At 44.9% G+C, this 17,341-nt stretch overlaps 1 protein-coding gene across 3 annotated transcripts in view; it reads left to right on the top strand.

Annotated features, from left to right (window-relative positions):
* SESTD1 (SEC14 and spectrin domain containing 1) overlaps nt 1–17,341 on the top strand; it is a 355,047-nt gene that overhangs the window by 53,730 nt on the left and 283,976 nt on the right. For 2 of the 3 annotated variants that reach the window (XM_069225439.1, XM_069225440.1), the window contains exons 5-6: nt 903–1,016; nt 2,750–2,863. In XM_069225439.1, coding sequence (XP_069081540.1) covers nt 903–1,016; nt 2,750–2,863 — 228 coding nt within the window. The remainder of the gene's footprint in view (nt 1–902; nt 1,017–2,749; nt 2,864–17,341) is intronic. The other variant, XM_069225441.1, reaches the window with a different exon arrangement.

The following is a 17,341-nucleotide window of genomic DNA, read 5'->3' as shown; positions in this document are numbered from 1 at the left end:
GGTCAAGCGTGTGTCCTGCGATGTGGGTGGCGGTGTTCACCAGTTGCTTGAGGCTGAGGTTGGCGAGGTTGTCGAGCAGGGCAGTGGTGTTGGGGTCGTTGTTTTGTTCCAGGTGGAAGTTGAGGTCGCCTAGGAGGATGTAGTCCGGCGAGGCGAGGGCGTGCGGGGAGACGAAGTCGGTGATGGAGTCGCTGAAAGGGGCGCGCGGTCCGGGGGGACGGTAGATGAGGGATCCTCTGAGGGTGGTCCTGGGGTCGGTGCGAATCTGGAAATGCAGGTGTTCTGCGGCGAGGGGGGTGTCTTCGGTGGAGGTGGTGACGCTGATGGAGTCTTTGAAGACGATGGCGATTCCTCCTCCTACTTGGTTGGTGCGGTCTTTCCTGGAAATCTTGTAGCCTTCGGGGATGGCAGTGGCGATGTCTGGGGCCGAAGAGGCGTTCATCCAGGTCTCCGTGATGAAGGCGACGTCCGGTGCTGTGGAGTCCAGGAGGTCCCAGAGTTCAACGGCGTGCTTGTGGACGGATCGAGCGTTGACCAGGATGCATTTGAGGTGGTTGATGGCGCGTGGGCTGGTGGTCATGGTAGTTGCGTGGTGGAAGATACGTTTGCAGGAGTGGCAGGCGAAAGGTCCATGGGTGCGTTTAGGGTTAGCTTGGAAGCAGGTGTTGGAGCGACCTGGGTTGAGGGCGTGGAGGGTGGTGGGGTCGTAGCGGAGCAGAGGGGTTTAGGAGAGCTGAGGACCAGGGGTCGTGGCGCTGGGCGCGGGCCAGGCGCAGACGGGCTTGCCTCTGGCGCGCCTCGGTCGTGCAGCAGCCGCCATAAGAGGGAGGATGGGGGGAGGGGTCAGCTGTATGTTTCTCTTTTCCATTTTAAACAGCTTCAGTTATTTCCTTTTTTTCTAGAATGTTGTTCCTGCTGAAGTGTCACTTGTTTGTGTAGTGAAACCTGATGAATTTTGGGACAAAAAAGTTACACATTTTTGTTTTTGGAAAGAAAAGGACAGACTAGGTTTTGAGGTATGTATATCATGTAGCACTTGTTGCTTTTTAGTTACTTTGAGTTAGTATTGACTTTTAGGAGACCTACTTTTAATGGTGTTAACACATCCCTGGGCTGGGTTGAGCTTTTGACTGTGAATCTCCATATTTAAATCATACTCTGCTTTCCAGGCTCTGAAGGTCTTTGCAATGGATTTGATACTATCAGAATCAAAAAGACATGAGTTATGGGAATGTGTGTCATGTTTCCATTTTTTTTTTACAGAAATGTAATGAAGCTTGGAAACATATTCCTGATTTTTTTCAGTTTGTATTAAAATTGAAGAAATTGGAAAATGTCATTTTTCATAGTGTTTTAAGTTTCTTGAAGTTTTAAAGACACTATAATTCAGTTTATGTTCATGTTCATAAAATACACCTGTCTCCTACTAGTTGAGGATTGTGTGGGTCTCCTTAAAAAGAGATCTCCATTCATTGTTGAGAATGGGGGAGTTTTAAAAAGGCCCATGTTGCACAGCATTGCAAAAAGCTTTGCCAAAGCCAGTTGGTTGAAAAGGAGACACCTGTTTGATTTGCCAATGCTTGTTTGGGTGTTTAAACTATTTAACCACTGTCTCTCTTGCCAGTGTATAAACACTGTTTTTTTCAGTCAAGCCATGAAAGTTATTGTGTTATTTACTATGGCAGTGTGTCTAAGTTTCTAACCCCTGTCACTCTTAGATTAAATACGCCTTGACTGTTACCCAGAAAGTGCCAAGTCCCAAAAGGAGTATCTTGGATACCTAACTGTAGTACACTAGTATGGTGGCCTATGAACACTAGTTGTAAACATCTATGCCCACACAGGATAATGTCTAGAAAACCTTGACTGCTACTGAAATGCAACAAAAGTCCTCACAAGAATACTCTTACATGATTCACAGATTTTTTTTTTTCCTTTTTTTTTTTTGGCTGGGTACCACCATCATACATCCTACTGAACCGTTGCCTTTTCAGATGAGGACAATTATTTTAAATCTGCTTCCCAGACATCTGCAAAGTAGAGTACTGCTCTTTAGTTGCCAATATGTCTTTGCACTGTGGATTTTGTCCTACATAGCAGGTAGCCATGGATAGCGAATCTTGTGTCTTTGAATTACATTCCTTTGGACTCTTAATGAGTCTAAGGGGTCAGCTAGGACTGATATTCAGGCTTTTTGGAGGGGAAAGAATTTTCTGATTTGTATGGATTTGGATGAATGGCTCCTGGCACCGTGACTCTTCTGTGTCTAGTGGTATGTAGAGAAGGCAACCAGAAGACTAGTTAAAGATTATGCAACAACAGGTTGTCAGACTCGACATCTGTGCTAATATTGGAAGTTGTTGGTCAATGATGCTTTCAATCCCATGTCTGTCATTTTGTTGTGAAATGCAAGAACACTCAAAGCAAGATTAAGCTTGCTGAAAATGCAGGTTTGTATACCCACCAAAGACGAGCGTAGAGTTTGTCAATTGGCAAGAGTGAGATTCTCTTCAAAGCTTTGGTCTGATGCAAGGTGATGTAGAAGATGGGATTTATCACCAATTATGCAAGATGCTTGAGATATACATGATAACTTCAGTCTATTCCTTTTCTGACACTTAATTTGATGGTTAACTTGAATAAAACCCAGTGTATTGTCCGGCACACTGATGCTCTAATGGAAAGCTTATGAAAATGGAGACATTGGTTTTAAAAAGTTATAATGTGTGAATTGACCTCTATATTTCAGGTTATTTTAGTATCTGCAAACAAGCTTACTCGGTACATAGAACCTTGCCAACTGACTGAAGAATTTGGAGGTAGCCTTACATATGATCACATTGACTGGTTGAACAAACGATTGGTTAGTATAAATTGACACAAAATTACAAACGTAATGTGCTACAGTGTTTCATGTTCTGCTGTCCATTTTGTTCTTTAATTCTCAGTTTGTCTTCCAACATGGCAAATTTAGTTTTTTAAAATATATTTATTTTGCTGTTCTCCATAAACCAACAAAGGTACAAACCAGTAACTATATATGCAAGTGAAATCACTGTTTCCCAGTGAAGTATTGCATTGAAGTACAAATATATACAATTTTTTCATTCAGTCGTTACTTCTAGTCTAGTTATAGCTGCAGGAATCTCTTTTATTCCCTCTTTTCGTAATATTTATCTCATAGTTTGGCAAGGACTGCCAGCTTGGAGGGCTTGGGGAGGTGAATGGTATGAGTGTGGGGACTCTTTAAAAGATAATTAGGACAATTGGATGGGAGAAAAGTGGTTCTTCATGGTTAACTGTCTCTGAGAAGTTAGAGTGTACATCCAAGATTGAAATGTTAATGTGTTTAAGCAACATCTTATCTAAAGTTAGACAAAAATATTCTGATAATGAATTTGTTAAAATAGAAGTTTATATAGTAACCAGAAAACTGCTAAGCTGTCATTCTTTGCCACATGACTATTAAATACTTGTGCTGATACGTCCAATCTACACTCCTCTAAATTCAAGGATGTCCTAGTCACAAATCATTGTACAGAACATCTCTTGCACTACTTCATAAACAATCCTGTAAAAGCATGATAGCATAATTGCCTCCACACCTGCATCCTTGTGTACCTGAATGACCCAAATAGCTCACACCTGTTTTTCCATTCTAAGTGAATGGATGCCTTTTTGGACAGTTGCTGTGCATCTCTTAATTTATTCATGTGAAACCTATTTGTAGTTTCAAGCAGGCAAACTGGGCCTCAGCCATGGAGTTAAAGGGCATTTGCTGTTTGGCTTCTTGGGTCAGTCCAAATATGGCTCCGCAGACTGGGACCAGTACAACTCTTTCCACACTTGACTCTTGGGGTAGCTAGGGTGAGCAGTCACAGGCTTCTTAGTGAGGCAGTGTGGCACGGCCCGCTCAGAATCCAGCAGTCAACCAACAAATACAATAACTTCAATTTCTAAGGCAGTACTTGATTTTCATGGAAAGAAAGTACTTTTTAATCTCACAGCTGTCCTAAATGCTATACTTTATATTTAACCTAGTATACAGGGCAGTGACCCTGGTTACAATTCTCGGATATGGCGCTGCACCCATTGATTTCCCGATGGGCTGTGTGCACAGTTTTCTGCCACAGGGACCTGGCATCTAAATTTACTTGCCAGGCCCAGAACTCCCCTTTTACTACATGTAAGTCACCCCTAAGGTACGCCTTAGCTAGCCCTATTGGCAGGGTGTCATGTATGTAGAAGGCAGGATATTTGCCAGGTTGCTTGGCCTGTCCTGGTAGTGACAAACAGCCTAACTTGGTGTCTCACTGCTGTGAGCGCTGCCTTCTCATAGGATTGCATTAGAAATGCCCTGCCTTATGTGTAAGGGGTATTGTCTGATTTATGAGGGATAGCGTAAGTGTGTTTGGTATGGTTGTGATAACAAATGCTTCTGACTTTTGTAGGTGTATTTTTTATTACAATCACAGAAATACCACTTCTAGAAAGTGCACATTTATCTCTGCTTATGACTGGTGTTTTGCAGCTTGCCTCCAATCCATGTCTGGGCAGACTGACAGTTGGGGCTTTGTGCATACTTTTCAGACAGCCTGTACACAGGGAAGGTGGAGGTGTCACAGAGGTGCATCTACATATTGTAAAGCCTTCCTGGGCTGAGAGAAGGAAGAGGCAGGGCACGCCTGCATTTGTAAAGGCTGTGCCCTGGCCTCGCACAATAGGGTTGTTTACCCCCACTGATGTTTGGAGCCTGTGTGGGAGGAGAGAAGGGGCACTCCCAGAACCAGTTGTAACTGGTTGGAACCCCATCTCCTCCCTGTTGTAAAACACACAGTAAACTTAGTATAAGTTCAGGTGAATTTTCCCCACAATTGAGACATTTTGGACATTCTTGGAACTCCAGGAACCTTACCTGGAGCTGGACGCAGGACGCTGTAGAGAGGACTCACCAGGGCCACCTAGGACTGCTGCTGCTGTGCTGACCTGCGACCTGTCTGGTCACAGGGAGGAACTGCCACTGCTTGCATCCCTATGTTGTGCTGGCCTGCTGCTGGGTTCACTAGCCCTGTGCCCCTTCTCCATCATTTTGTCTCCAGAGGCAGGGTGCTGTGGCCCCTGACCTCTGTAACTCCCTCCAGCACGAGGAGTGCTGCTTTTGTTGTGTAGTGCTTTGGGAGCGCTCCTGCGTGACCTTAATGTGCTTTCCAAAGCACGTCTTGCCTGCTGGATAAATCACCGCTGACACCCAGGCTGTAGATTGTGTCTCCGCACTTGGAAAAGCACTCTTTGAGGCCCCCAAATCACCAACGCAGCCCAGGCATCCTCTGTCCACAAAGCGTGAGGATCGCGCATCCCCTAGTGCCCCCTGGGTACAAGAACGGAAAGCGGAGCAAGCGTGCTCCTTTTGGCGCCCCTGGGGCACCAGCTGCCCTCTACTTCTAGTGAATCACTGCGGCGGCCCGGGAACCTTTTTAAACACTTGCCCACCACATCGGGTGCAGTTAAGTGTCCTCACGGGCCCCCGGAGGGGTCCAATCTTCAAACCCGCACAGCATGACTCTGTGGAAGGCGAGGGGAACGCTCCCTTCCCCCGGTCTCTGCCGTAGGAGCTGGACGCTCCTTTCTTTGCAAACCGGGCCCCTTTTATTTTTAGGAACGGGGAAGGGAGACCTCAATGGCGGCCCCCTTGCTCTCGCCCCATAACTGCATGTTGGACCTTGCCTGGCCCCCACCCTGCGTGCAGGGTGTGAGGAGGCTGAGGAAGGTCCCCCACCAAGACCGCGGGCCCCAGGAGGGGCCCGTTTACCACGTAGAGAGGGTGCTCCTCTTCTAGGAGTGCCTCTTCTTCACAAAAACAGGTACTGTTTCAGAGATATTGGCTCCATGAGCCTAGTATGGACCTTGGGGGGGTTTATATGTTTCCTACCTGCTTTAGTGACATTACATACATGTGCTGATGTTCCTTTTATGGGCATGACATGTTGATATGTATTTTATTATGACTTGTGATATGTTCTCTAAAGTTCCTTTTATGGGTAATTACGGGGTATTCATGACAAGTGCATAGAATTCTTTATGGTAATTCCTGACTACTGCTTATGTTACAGAATCCTGAGCACTTATGTGTTCTAATGTGACAACCGTGTATTCTTGTGGAGTATTAGTAACTTCTGTAACGTTCTGACAACTGCTTAGGTAGCAGGGTATTACTTAAGTGTAATGTTGGTCTAATTATGTTTTGTGCAATACAATTTACTTTTACATAGCTCAGTGTTGTGTTTACTTTGTGGTGTACATTTTGCGTCACGTGTGTTGTGCAAACGCTTTACACATTGCCTCCAGGTTAGGCCTGACTGATCGTGCCAAGCTACCAAGGGAGTAAGCAGGGGTTATCTTGGACGTGTAACTCCCTTGCCCTGACTAGAGTGGTTGGGTTCTGCCTGGCTGAGGTGCATACCCTAGCCAACCAGAAACCCCATTTCTAACACTAATCTTTCTCTGTAGACCCTTGATAAGCTTGTCTCCTCTCACAAATTAAAGCAGAATGATGAATCTGGCTCAGTTGCAGAGCCCCACAAGTCCAATGTGCTCTTGGTTCACGTTTCAAAAGTTCCTTGCCTCTGGTGGTGTAGTGGGTAACAGGTTTTTCTCCACCATTGGATCTTTCATATATACACATGCTGAATAACTTGCCTGCTATCATATTGAGAATCACCAATAACTTTAAATATCAGTAAACTGTGTTAAAATGACCATAATCCTCAACATCAGTATTTATTTAGGTCACACAACCACCTCATTTGAAACAACTTGAACTTTAGCCAGTGACATTGAAGTGCTGAATTTTCCAACTCCCCTTAGAGGCCACCACTGCTCAGAAATCTACCTCATGTTGTGTGCCCATTTGATGGTACGTCCCTGTGTGAATGATGCCAGACGTAAACCCGGGAAACCTCTCCGCGTGAATCCTATTTTAAAATAATTTTTTTCACTGAGGGCTGAAAGCACTGTAGAGAAATTCAGAGCCAAAATAGAAGAAAAACACTATTTTTTATTTTATTTTAGAAAAACATCAGAAAAGCACTGAATACAGAAGACAACACAACTGTTAATGGATGTAAAAGGAAACCATAAATTCACCAAAGAACACCACAAAGTAGAAGGTTTTCTTCCCAAGAATGCATTAGCTATGTGGGTCAGGTGAATAAAAAAAGGATATGCAGCACATACCCTCTTTAGGTTCTGTCGAATTTCCACTACAGGGTCACCCAGAAACACAACCTTGTCTGCAATCTCTGTTTTCAGAAGCACCACAGCCCAAAATGGTGCAATGTGTGTGCAGAGTTCCAGTTGAAAACATTGAAGACCAGAGAGAAACACATATATGCCATTGTGCAGACAAAGAAAGGATACATAACTCAAGGACCTGGGGTTCTTGAGGAATAAGGAAAACCCTGAGGAGCCAGGACTGGCCCAGAGTAGGGCTCCACCACTGAGCACATTGTTGCTTAAGATAGAAGAAAGACACCAATGATGTCTCTCTCAAAGGACATCGACTCTAAGAGCACCAGCTAACACTCCAGGGGGCAGCTGGACAGAGCCAAGTCCCTGGGACTTTAAGTCCTTGAACGTTAGCCCAACTCCAAAACTACTGAGGGGAAGCCAAACTCGGAAGAACCCCAAAGGTCGAAGGTAAAAAACATAATTGGCAGTAATCCCTTGGAACTGGCCTTGGCTCCAAAAGGTGCTCAAGGAGGGCGAAGGAGTCCCAGTAAATGGATCTTTAGACATTGAGACGCTTATCAGAAAGCCCTTCAAAAGGAAAAATAGATGTCTTAAGGCTGAAATGGAGTCGAAAGAATGAGATTGAGTACTCCTTGAAGGCATAGTAAAAATACCCTTAAATCATGTATGGAGAAAACCTGTGAAAAGAAGAAAATGGAACTCAAGCCTTTGTTAACATTAGAGCCTCAAGAAAACCAAAAGGAAGAGATATTCAGATATGAGGAAGAAAAGAAAATAAGGTATTTTGGAGCATGGCCCTTTCCAAAAGTTGTAAACAAAAGAGGAGGGGTGGCAAGACATCAGAAGAAGGGTTGACACATTGCCGTTAAAGCCATTTCCCCCTGACAAAATCCTAATATACAACAGCCTTGTGGAAGGAGTGGTGAACACTTATGTGGTCCAGTTAGAGGAAGAGCAGACTAAGTAATGTTTCTTGCTGAAAACACTACTGCCCTCAAAAAACATGAAAGAGTTTCTCCATATGTTGCCCACCGTGCTCAATCATGGGTGTGAAGCCTTCAGAAAACCTGCTATTGCCAAGGTAGTCACTCCCAGAGTGGGAAAAATGTCTCTACCCATTATCTAGTCGAATTCAAGGGCAGTGCCACTGCTTACTCATTGCATGGAAGTGGGCTAGCACACTGTCTGTCCTGTGGCACCCACCAGACAAAGAGACTAAAAGCATTGAGATGGTGAGAAGGAGGATGGAGAGGTTGGTTGCCATGCAATGGTGCATCAGCATCTGTAATGTACTGCTCAATTGAAACAGGCACCAACAGTGGAATGCGATGGAAGAACTTCTGCAGCACTTCCAGTAGGAAAATATAAAAATGGCAAAGGCAGTTATCAGTGAAGGCAAAACTATTGCCAACACATGCCTCAGGTCAGCACTGGATGCAGCCAACAAATTCAGCAGGCAACTGTTATCAGGAACCACCTTGAAAAGATGAACTTACCTAAGGGTCTTAAGATTCATAAAGGAAGTACAGACTACAGTCATTAGCATGCCGTTCACAGGGGAAAGCTTTTTTGGGAACACAGTGGTCAGTTCTCTGCAGAGAATAAAAAAGGACAATTACATAGCAAAGTCCAGAGCTGCACTGCAATTCAAAGTTCAACTGGGAGTTGGGAGGATGTAGGGGTTGTCGCAAAGAGAATTCAAAAGGACATACAGTGGTGGAACTCAAACAACATTACAGAGGGCAGACACTTCGTGGAGCCATCTCCCTCTGTAACAATGAAAACTGTCCCATCCCAATTGGGTGGGAAGTCCACATAGGCAAACTGAACAGCAGGGGCCTGTGGAGCGATGAGGTGGTGGTAGGACGTGTTGGAACTCAAGATAGACCTAGTACAGAAAGCCTTTCAAACACGGGTCATGATTTTCACCTCATCTCTGGCCCAGAATGCAGTCAGCTGTCATCACCTGTCACTTTGATACAATGGAAGTAGTTCTGCTCCAACTTGGCCAAAAGTAGATTTACACTGATCATCTTCCTGTCAAGTGTATTTACTTGTTATCCCATGCACAAAACGTTAATGTGGCATTCATTATACATTTCTTTCAAAAACTCTAAAAGATCTGGAGAAGAGGTTGGTGCTTTTTGTCTACTTCCAAATTGGATGCAAGCTCCTCACGAGGATGATTCTCTGGAATGTGCTTCACCAGACACTTCCAGGATGGTGGTACAAAATGTGAAGCATTTCAAGCTGTCTGAGCTGAAGTTTACTAAAGAAGTACCTGGATTCTTCTCAAGAGAAAGGCTATATTCTCCTCATAGAGACATTAAAAAAAAGGGCAAAGACCAGCCACAGTGAAATATTTTGCAAATAATCCAGCTCACTTGAAGTGCTGTCAGACTTGCCTGTCTCAGTGTCAAGGACTGTTTTGCTCCTAATTAATAAAGAAGATTCCACTGTCGACTATCGCCTCTCCAGTGTCCAAGTCCAGTGGTACTACTCCAGCCAAGACACTGGCAATGACCAGACCCTCACTGACAAAGGTAGCACTGTTGACAACCAGACACTCTACCACAATACGTAGCAGGATGTCCAGCAGCAACCCCAGCCATCCTCCTACCCTCACCTCACACATGTCCCCCCTTCAATGACACCCTTATTAACGCAGACACTTTACCGTCACTCTCTCATCACATATCTCCAGTGGCCTCGCTGGCAATACCATCATAGATAAAATACCTTTTGTAGTAGCTTCTGCTCACATGAAGGTTTCAGACTAACCACCTTCTCACAGTTTGGATTCTGAATTAGAGGCAGACATCAGTAATCAAGATGAAGCCTCAGATACAGTGTACAGTCGTGCACAGTTGGATGCTTGCTGCATGCCAGAAATTGATGGATGAGGAATGCCAGAAGGATGATGACCACTCTCAAACATTTGCAGCTGAAAATCCTCATGAAAATCCTCCAGCGTGTTGCAAACTTTATGGCCCAAGGCGCTACTATCGAGAACCCTAGATGATGCAGTAAGGAAATGTCTTACTGCTCTATGGGATAGATGAATAAGAATGAATGAAGCCATTTCAGAATTGCAACTCCTGAAGTCCAGAAAATCACATGGTTTATGACTGGAAAATGGACTTTAATGTATGTGAAGTCTATTTTGCTAATCAGAAACATTTCCAACTCACACAATGCATTTACCGTCCCATACTTTCACGCAGTTAGGAAGGAGATTGAAAGAGAAGTCCCTTCCTAATTACAGTTCAATGAAGTATGAAGCAAAACCATTGATCTGCGGCACACCAAAAAGAGGAAGACACTGATTCCCAAATGAAAAGGTGACCCTTCCCCTTTTTTAATGGCGTTGGCAGTCTCTGGGGTAGTAGGAAGCAGTTCAAGGGACCACTTCCTGCTCCATCTGAAGTTTTCCCAAACAAGAAATCTTTTAAATGTATTCATTAAAAAACAGCACAAGCTGCTTTAGAGAAAACATGCTACTTTAAAACGCTTCCCATTTGGCATTGCAAACTATTCCTTGCAGGCCACCCTCACTTTTTTTGTAGAGAATAACAGGGGGACACAAATGGCAACCTCCCTAAATAATATTCATTATGTAGGGAGTGCTGCACTCTTCTGGGACTGGACATTTAGTGCTGTGACCTAATGGTACATAGAGAACATCATAAATTAAATACTGGTTGCAGAAAGCCAATGTGCAATTTGCAACCACTCTTTTTGTACATCTTACCCTATGTTCATAGACTTCTCCCCAACATAGATACTCCACGTTTAAGTGGGTCTATCATATGAGAGGAAATTATGTTTGGGTATTGTGGTGGTTTTTCTGTCACTTTTGAGCCACAGGTCGAGGCCCAAGAAAACATACCAACTATGGATATTTTTGATAATCTCTCCATGGTTTTTTAGCCAGAATACCCTGCCAGTGTCAGACTTTAGGTATAATTACTGAATCTGATCACTTTTCTGTAATCTGTGAAGATAAACAAGTCCTACCACCCAGTGTGCTAAACTTCTCTCATTAATGATAGTGCCCTACTTGGGACGGTGGAGTTCACCCTGGACACGAAAGGCCACAGAATGCACGGTAGGAAATGTTAAGATTTTCATTTGAACAGTTATCATTCCCTGGGTGTGATTAGCTGTGATTTTTGGGCACAGGGGTAGCCAGTACCCAAAAACACATAAGATCCTCAGACATTTCTGAAAATTAGAAACCTTGTGGAGTCCCGTCTGTGGATATGGATACATTTTCTCATCCACAATGCCCTGCAAAGTTCAACTTTGACTGAAATCACAGAATGTCTTCACATTTCCAAGAGGGAAAGTTCAGTAATCTGCTGGAATGGACAAAGACCTTACAGCCCAAACATTATTTGCCTTCGCCCGATACAAATTGTACTCTACTTGAGTGGGTGGGCATATTAGCTTAGACAGGAAAGGCCCTAAAAAGCAATGTGGAAGCATAAAGAATTTTTCCTTTGAACTGCAGTAATCCTAGGCATGTGGATAGATGCGCTGTTTGGGGTCTGAGTTGGCTGTCATGCAGGGATAGTATACTTACCAACCCCAGATATGTCTGAAAACTAGAGACCCAGGGTAATCCAGAGTACTATGAATTGTGTTGATCCCAGCACACTTTATTATCCAGAATATCCTGCAAACATCAAACTGTGCCTAAAATTCTTATTTTCCTTCATATTTCTGTCAGAGATAACTACAGGGTTTGCTTCCGGGGGCACCCGGCATCCATTAAAACTTACCAGCGTGGGGCTTTTCTGAAAACAAGAAGATCTCAGCACATTTTCATACTCGGAGTTCACTGCAAATCCTAACTTGGTGTAAAAAATAGATGCCTTTCAATTTATGTGACAAAATTCTGGAATTTGCACCCTGCAGCAAAATGCTTACCACTCTGCTTTTCCACACTTTTGATGAAATGCTTATTCAGATACTTCTTTTTTTCACTAGTTTGCAGCTATATAAAATCAAAATGTACATACAGAACCAGGAACGGAAATTGCCAAATTTAAATGTGTGTAGGGAACCAACTTAGTTAGCAAATGACACATTGTATCTGTAGCACATATTCCTGCTAGCCTAGTGGACTTGCTTCCTGTTGCTGTCTTTTAACTAGTCAGAAAAATGTTTTCAAACAAATTGTCACAGAACTGTGGCAAATAGGGCACAACAAAAAAGGGGGTATTGCTCCCTTTAAAGCAGGAAATTCTATTGTAAAGGTAACATTGGAAAAATGAGTGACTCCCTTTTCTCAGTGCTGCCTGCTCTCTCTACTGTATGTGTGTGCCTGGAGTGACAAGAGAATCATTGCTTCTATGTGTCAAACTCACAAATACATAAGTATGGGATAGGCAGTATTGGACGAGGAGTCTTGGTACATCTCAAAAAAAGATGAATGCCAGAGAACTGTGATTTCAAAATGCATATCTGTAGGAAGCTGGCCTAGTGTGTGGTGGGTACCAATGGTACTTACACTTATACCAGGTCCAGGTATCCCCTCTTAGTGAAGTGTAGACCGTGTCTAGAAGCCAGGCTCTCTAGAGGTAGCTGTGGATGAGCAGCCAAGGCTTATCTAGGAGACATGCAAAGTTCATGCAATACCACTGTAGTCACACAGCACTTACACACATGAAAGAAAACACTCAGTTGTACAAAAAGAAAGGTACTTTATTTTTGGAACAAAACACCACAAATTACTAGACAGGTGACCCACCCTTTGGAGGTAAGTAAAACACTAAATATATACACTAGCAATCAGAAATAGGCATAGAACAGGCTGGAAAACAGTGCAAACAGTAATAACCAATAGTGACCCTAGGGGGAGTATAAACCATATACTAAAAAAATAAAATAGAATGAGAACAAGGTTGCCCCCACCTAGGTAAGTAAAATGTGTAGAGAGGAGTTGGGAGTACTAGAGAGCCACAAAGGTAAGGAACACAGTACCCCCCAGCGACCAGGAATGCAGGAGTAAAGCACTGGAGTTTCCCCAAACCACCCAAAAGGAGGAAAATAAGAAAAAGAAGACACCCAGAGAAGACTGCAAGAAAACCAACGGTGGATTCCTGAAGAAAGAAGACCTATGGAGAGAGGGACCAAGTCCAAGAGTCACAGTGGAGTCCAGGAGGAGTAGGAGGTACTACCCACCCAGCTGTGGATGCAGGAGTTGGTCGACGGTTCTCAAGGATACAGGACTGCAGCCCCGGAGCTGAAGAAGAGTTCCAGATGGACGCAGAAGGTGTCCCATGCTGGACGGAAGATTACAGACTGGTGTCTTTGCAGGATTTCCACCAAGAAGCCTCGGCAAAGGTAAACTTGCGGTTAGTGGAAAAGAGGTGCTGCCGGGGACCAGCAAGGCCCAGGAGGACTCAACCCAGGAGGGGGAGTCACATGGGATCCTCAGCGTCACAGAGAGTCCACAGAAGCAGAGGCAGCACCCACAAGAGTCCCACAGGACAGGGACACAGGAGTTGCAGAAGGAGCCCACGCAGGACTACAGAAGTGGATCCCATGCCGCAGGAGAACCACACAGGAGGCTGTGCTTTGCAGGATGGAGTGCTGGAGCTACACATCGCCTGAAGAACCCTTGGAGGAGATGCAAACAAACCTTGCCAGCTGCAAGAGATGTGGTGCACTGAGTGCTGTCCTGTGTGGGAAGGCAAATACTTACCTCCACCAAAGTTGGACAGCTGGCAGAGAGGACCAAGAGACCTACTCCTGACCACCACCCATGATGCAGGATCCAGGCAGCTCAGCAGAAGAGGGGATCCACGCAGTCGGTCGTCACTTGTTGTAGGTGCCTGTGGTTGCAGGGAAGTGACTCCTTCACTCCAAGGAAGATTCCTTCTTCTTCTTGTGCAGGCGGAAGAGTTGAGGTCTTCTGAGGATACACGGCAAGGAAATTGTTGTAAATTTGGCAGGATCCCTGGAAATAATGTTGCTGAAGAGTCCTTTCTTCTTGGAAGCAGCTTGTCGGGTCCTGGAGGTTCCAGTCGCAGTTCCAGAGGCCAGAAGTCAAATTAAGAGTTGCAGAGGAGTCCTGCTGGAATCTTGCAAGCCAAATCTGAGGACCCACCCAAGAGAGAGACCCTAAATAGCCCTGAAAGTGGAATTGGTCATCTAACCAGGTAAGCACCTATCAGAAGGGGGCTCTGATGTCATCTTCCTGGTCTGGCCACTCAGATGCTCCCAGAGTTCCCTGACAACCTTAGAATCAAGATGGCAGAAACCTGGGACCCTTTGGGGGAGCTCTGGCCACCACTGCTGGGGTGGTGATGGACTGGGGAGTTGTCCCTCCCCTTTCCATTGTCCAGTTTTGGACCAGAGCAGGGACTGGGGGTCCCTGAACTGGGGTGGACTGGTTTATGCACGGAGGGCATCAAATGTGCCCTTCAAAGCAAACCAGTGGCTTGGGGAGGCTACCCCTCCCAAGTCAGTCACACCTGTTTCCAAAGGGAGAGGGTGTTACCTTCCTTTCCCAAAGGAAATCCTTTGTTTTGCCTTCCTGAGCTTGATCAGATCAAGCAGCAGGAGGGCAGAAACCTGTCTGAGGGGTGGCAGCAGCTGGGCTGCCCGGAAAACCCTGTAAGACTGGTGATAGCAATGCTGGGGTCCCCTAAGGAGCCCCCAGAGTGCATTGTATCATACTTCCAATACTTGCAACAGTATTGGGGTATGATTCCAACATGTTTGATACCAGGTTCGGAGTTACCATAGGTCATAGGTAGTGACCTACGTCCAGTACACATATAAAATGGCTACCCTGCACTCACAAAGTCCAGTAAAAGGGGGATGGAGTTTGTGGGGGCACCTCTGCTAGCGCAGGGGTGCCCTCAAACACAGGTACCTGCACCCTGCCCTCTGGGCCTAGGGGGCCTACCATAGGGATGACTTACAGTGACCTGGTGTAGTGACCTGTGGTGAAAACGGGTCCATGTACCTGTTTCACGCAGGCTGCAATGGCAGGCCTGTAGAATCCTTTGCATGGGCTCCCTATGGGTGGCAGAATAACTGCTGCAGACCATAGGGATCACCTGTAACCCCAACGCCCTGGGTACCTAGGTACCATATACTAGGGATTTACATGGGGGCACCAGTATGCCAATTATGGGGCTAAAAAGCTACTAGCAACCACATTTAGAGGAGCAGGCACAGTCACTGGGGTCCTGTTTAGCAGGATCCCAGTGAACACAGTCAAACACAATGACAAAACAGGCCAACAGTGGGGGTAACCAAGCTAGAAATAGGCTACAATAGCTTTTCAGGAAGGTCACTGGCCTTCTCCTAAAGCAATGCCTGAGATCACAATTTTGCTGCAATCCTCCAACAGGTATCAATTCTAGTGGGGCACATTGCGACTACCGCCCCCAAACAAGTTAGGGCACAAGAAAGGTTGTGAAAAGGAGTGACTGCTCTTTTCTCTGGTACCTCTCTTGGGTGCCTACTTCCCTGGTGGCTAGCATTATGCCTTGGGGGCAAGGATCACAAAGAAACTGACATTTTAGTGGCCTTTTTCTCTTCTCTCAGGTGGAAGAGGGAGCTGCTGGGGTGGAATTTGCCCACCCCAATCTTCTCTATTTGCCTAGTGTAGCATTCCTGCTCTGGTACCACCTTCCTGGCCTAGTCAACAAGCAGAAATCTTTTGGTGAAAGGGAGTAGGTTGAAGAAGGGAGACTATTCCCTACTCTCCCCTTTCCATTTGTCTGTCTCTTATGGGGTGAGTTGCCCATGGAGGCATTATACTTCCAGACTCTTCTCACAATAAAAAAATAAATTAAAAAAGACAGGTTCTCAACCATTTCCCCCTTTCTAATGGTGTCTCGCCCGCATTGGGAGCGGCTTGGGTGTGGCAATTTGCCACAATATGTGGACTGGAAAACTCTGCTTTTTCCGGGCATGTCTTCCTCCTGAGTGATGGTGTCAGGGTCAAGGGTCGCCCTAATGTCCCCAATCTACCATGAAAGGGGCTAGAGGCTTGCATGGAAACACTTCCACATCTGCCTTCGGTGAGCGCACCAATGGCTTTTCCATATGCGGTGGGAGGAAGTGATATCATGTTTTCATCATTCCAGAGTCAGTTCAGAGAAAGTGAACTTCATCTCTTATGCACAGAAATAGTTAGAAGGCAGACTTGTTGTTAGTCATACCAACTATCAATATTGTTTTAACGCTCATTCATATTTTAAAGTAAAATCCAGTGCACCTAGCAACCTATTCTGGACACAAAACAAGATGTCATGAGACTGTGGAATAAAACTCTGACTTGAAGTTTTCAGTGAGTTTGATAGACTATTTATTGCATAACTAGGAGTTTGTGAGTCAACCAAGGGATTCCTCTGCTACTTACAAAGGTATCCCCCTGACACCTCCAGTGAAAAAAAGCTCCCAGGGATGACCCATATATACAAAATTACAGCGGTTTCTAGTACTGATGACGACTTAAGTCTCACTAAGACACAGGTAGGTGAAAGAGTGAGACCATGGGAAAAGGCACAGGCCGCCCTCAAAAGTACATTGTACACAGTTTTGCTTGCATAAGATGAATTTGAAAAACAAAACTCTCCTTGAATGCCAAATTGGCTACATGTCTTGTCTCGAAAGTGACACACCCGATGAGCATGAACAAGAAAAAATGCATTTAGTTGTATCTGTAAGCAAACATTTTTTAAAGTTCCCTGATTCTAGCTGTGAATGCTATGTAAACAAGCTAATTGTTACCATTGACTATAAATGCAGTGTTTGCAGTCTTCCACAATAGTATGGCAGTTCTGAGGATCCAGCCATCCTATTTCCAAAGGTAATCCCGATTTGCACAACAAATTAAGTAAAACTTGTTAACTGTGGATTGCAAATCCAGATACTCCTCCCATGCACTCAGATTACTGTAGTGATGGCCTTTATTAAAATAGTTACAAAGCAGCACCATCAGCTGCTCACTTGTTCCATAAGACCATCACTTATCACTTATAACTTCAGACTCTAAGAGGATGGGGACATGCTGGCATAAAAGGAGCAAATAGACAAGCCATAAAATATTTTTGTTCAAGGCGAG

Source organism: Pleurodeles waltl, chromosome 3_1, assembly GCF_031143425.1.
Source record: "Pleurodeles waltl isolate 20211129_DDA chromosome 3_1, aPleWal1.hap1.20221129, whole genome shotgun sequence".
Taxonomy (NCBI): domain Eukaryota; kingdom Metazoa; phylum Chordata; class Amphibia; order Caudata; family Salamandridae; genus Pleurodeles; species Pleurodeles waltl.
Note: the sequence above shows the minus strand (reverse complement) of the source record. Positions and strands in the feature narration are given on the sequence as shown.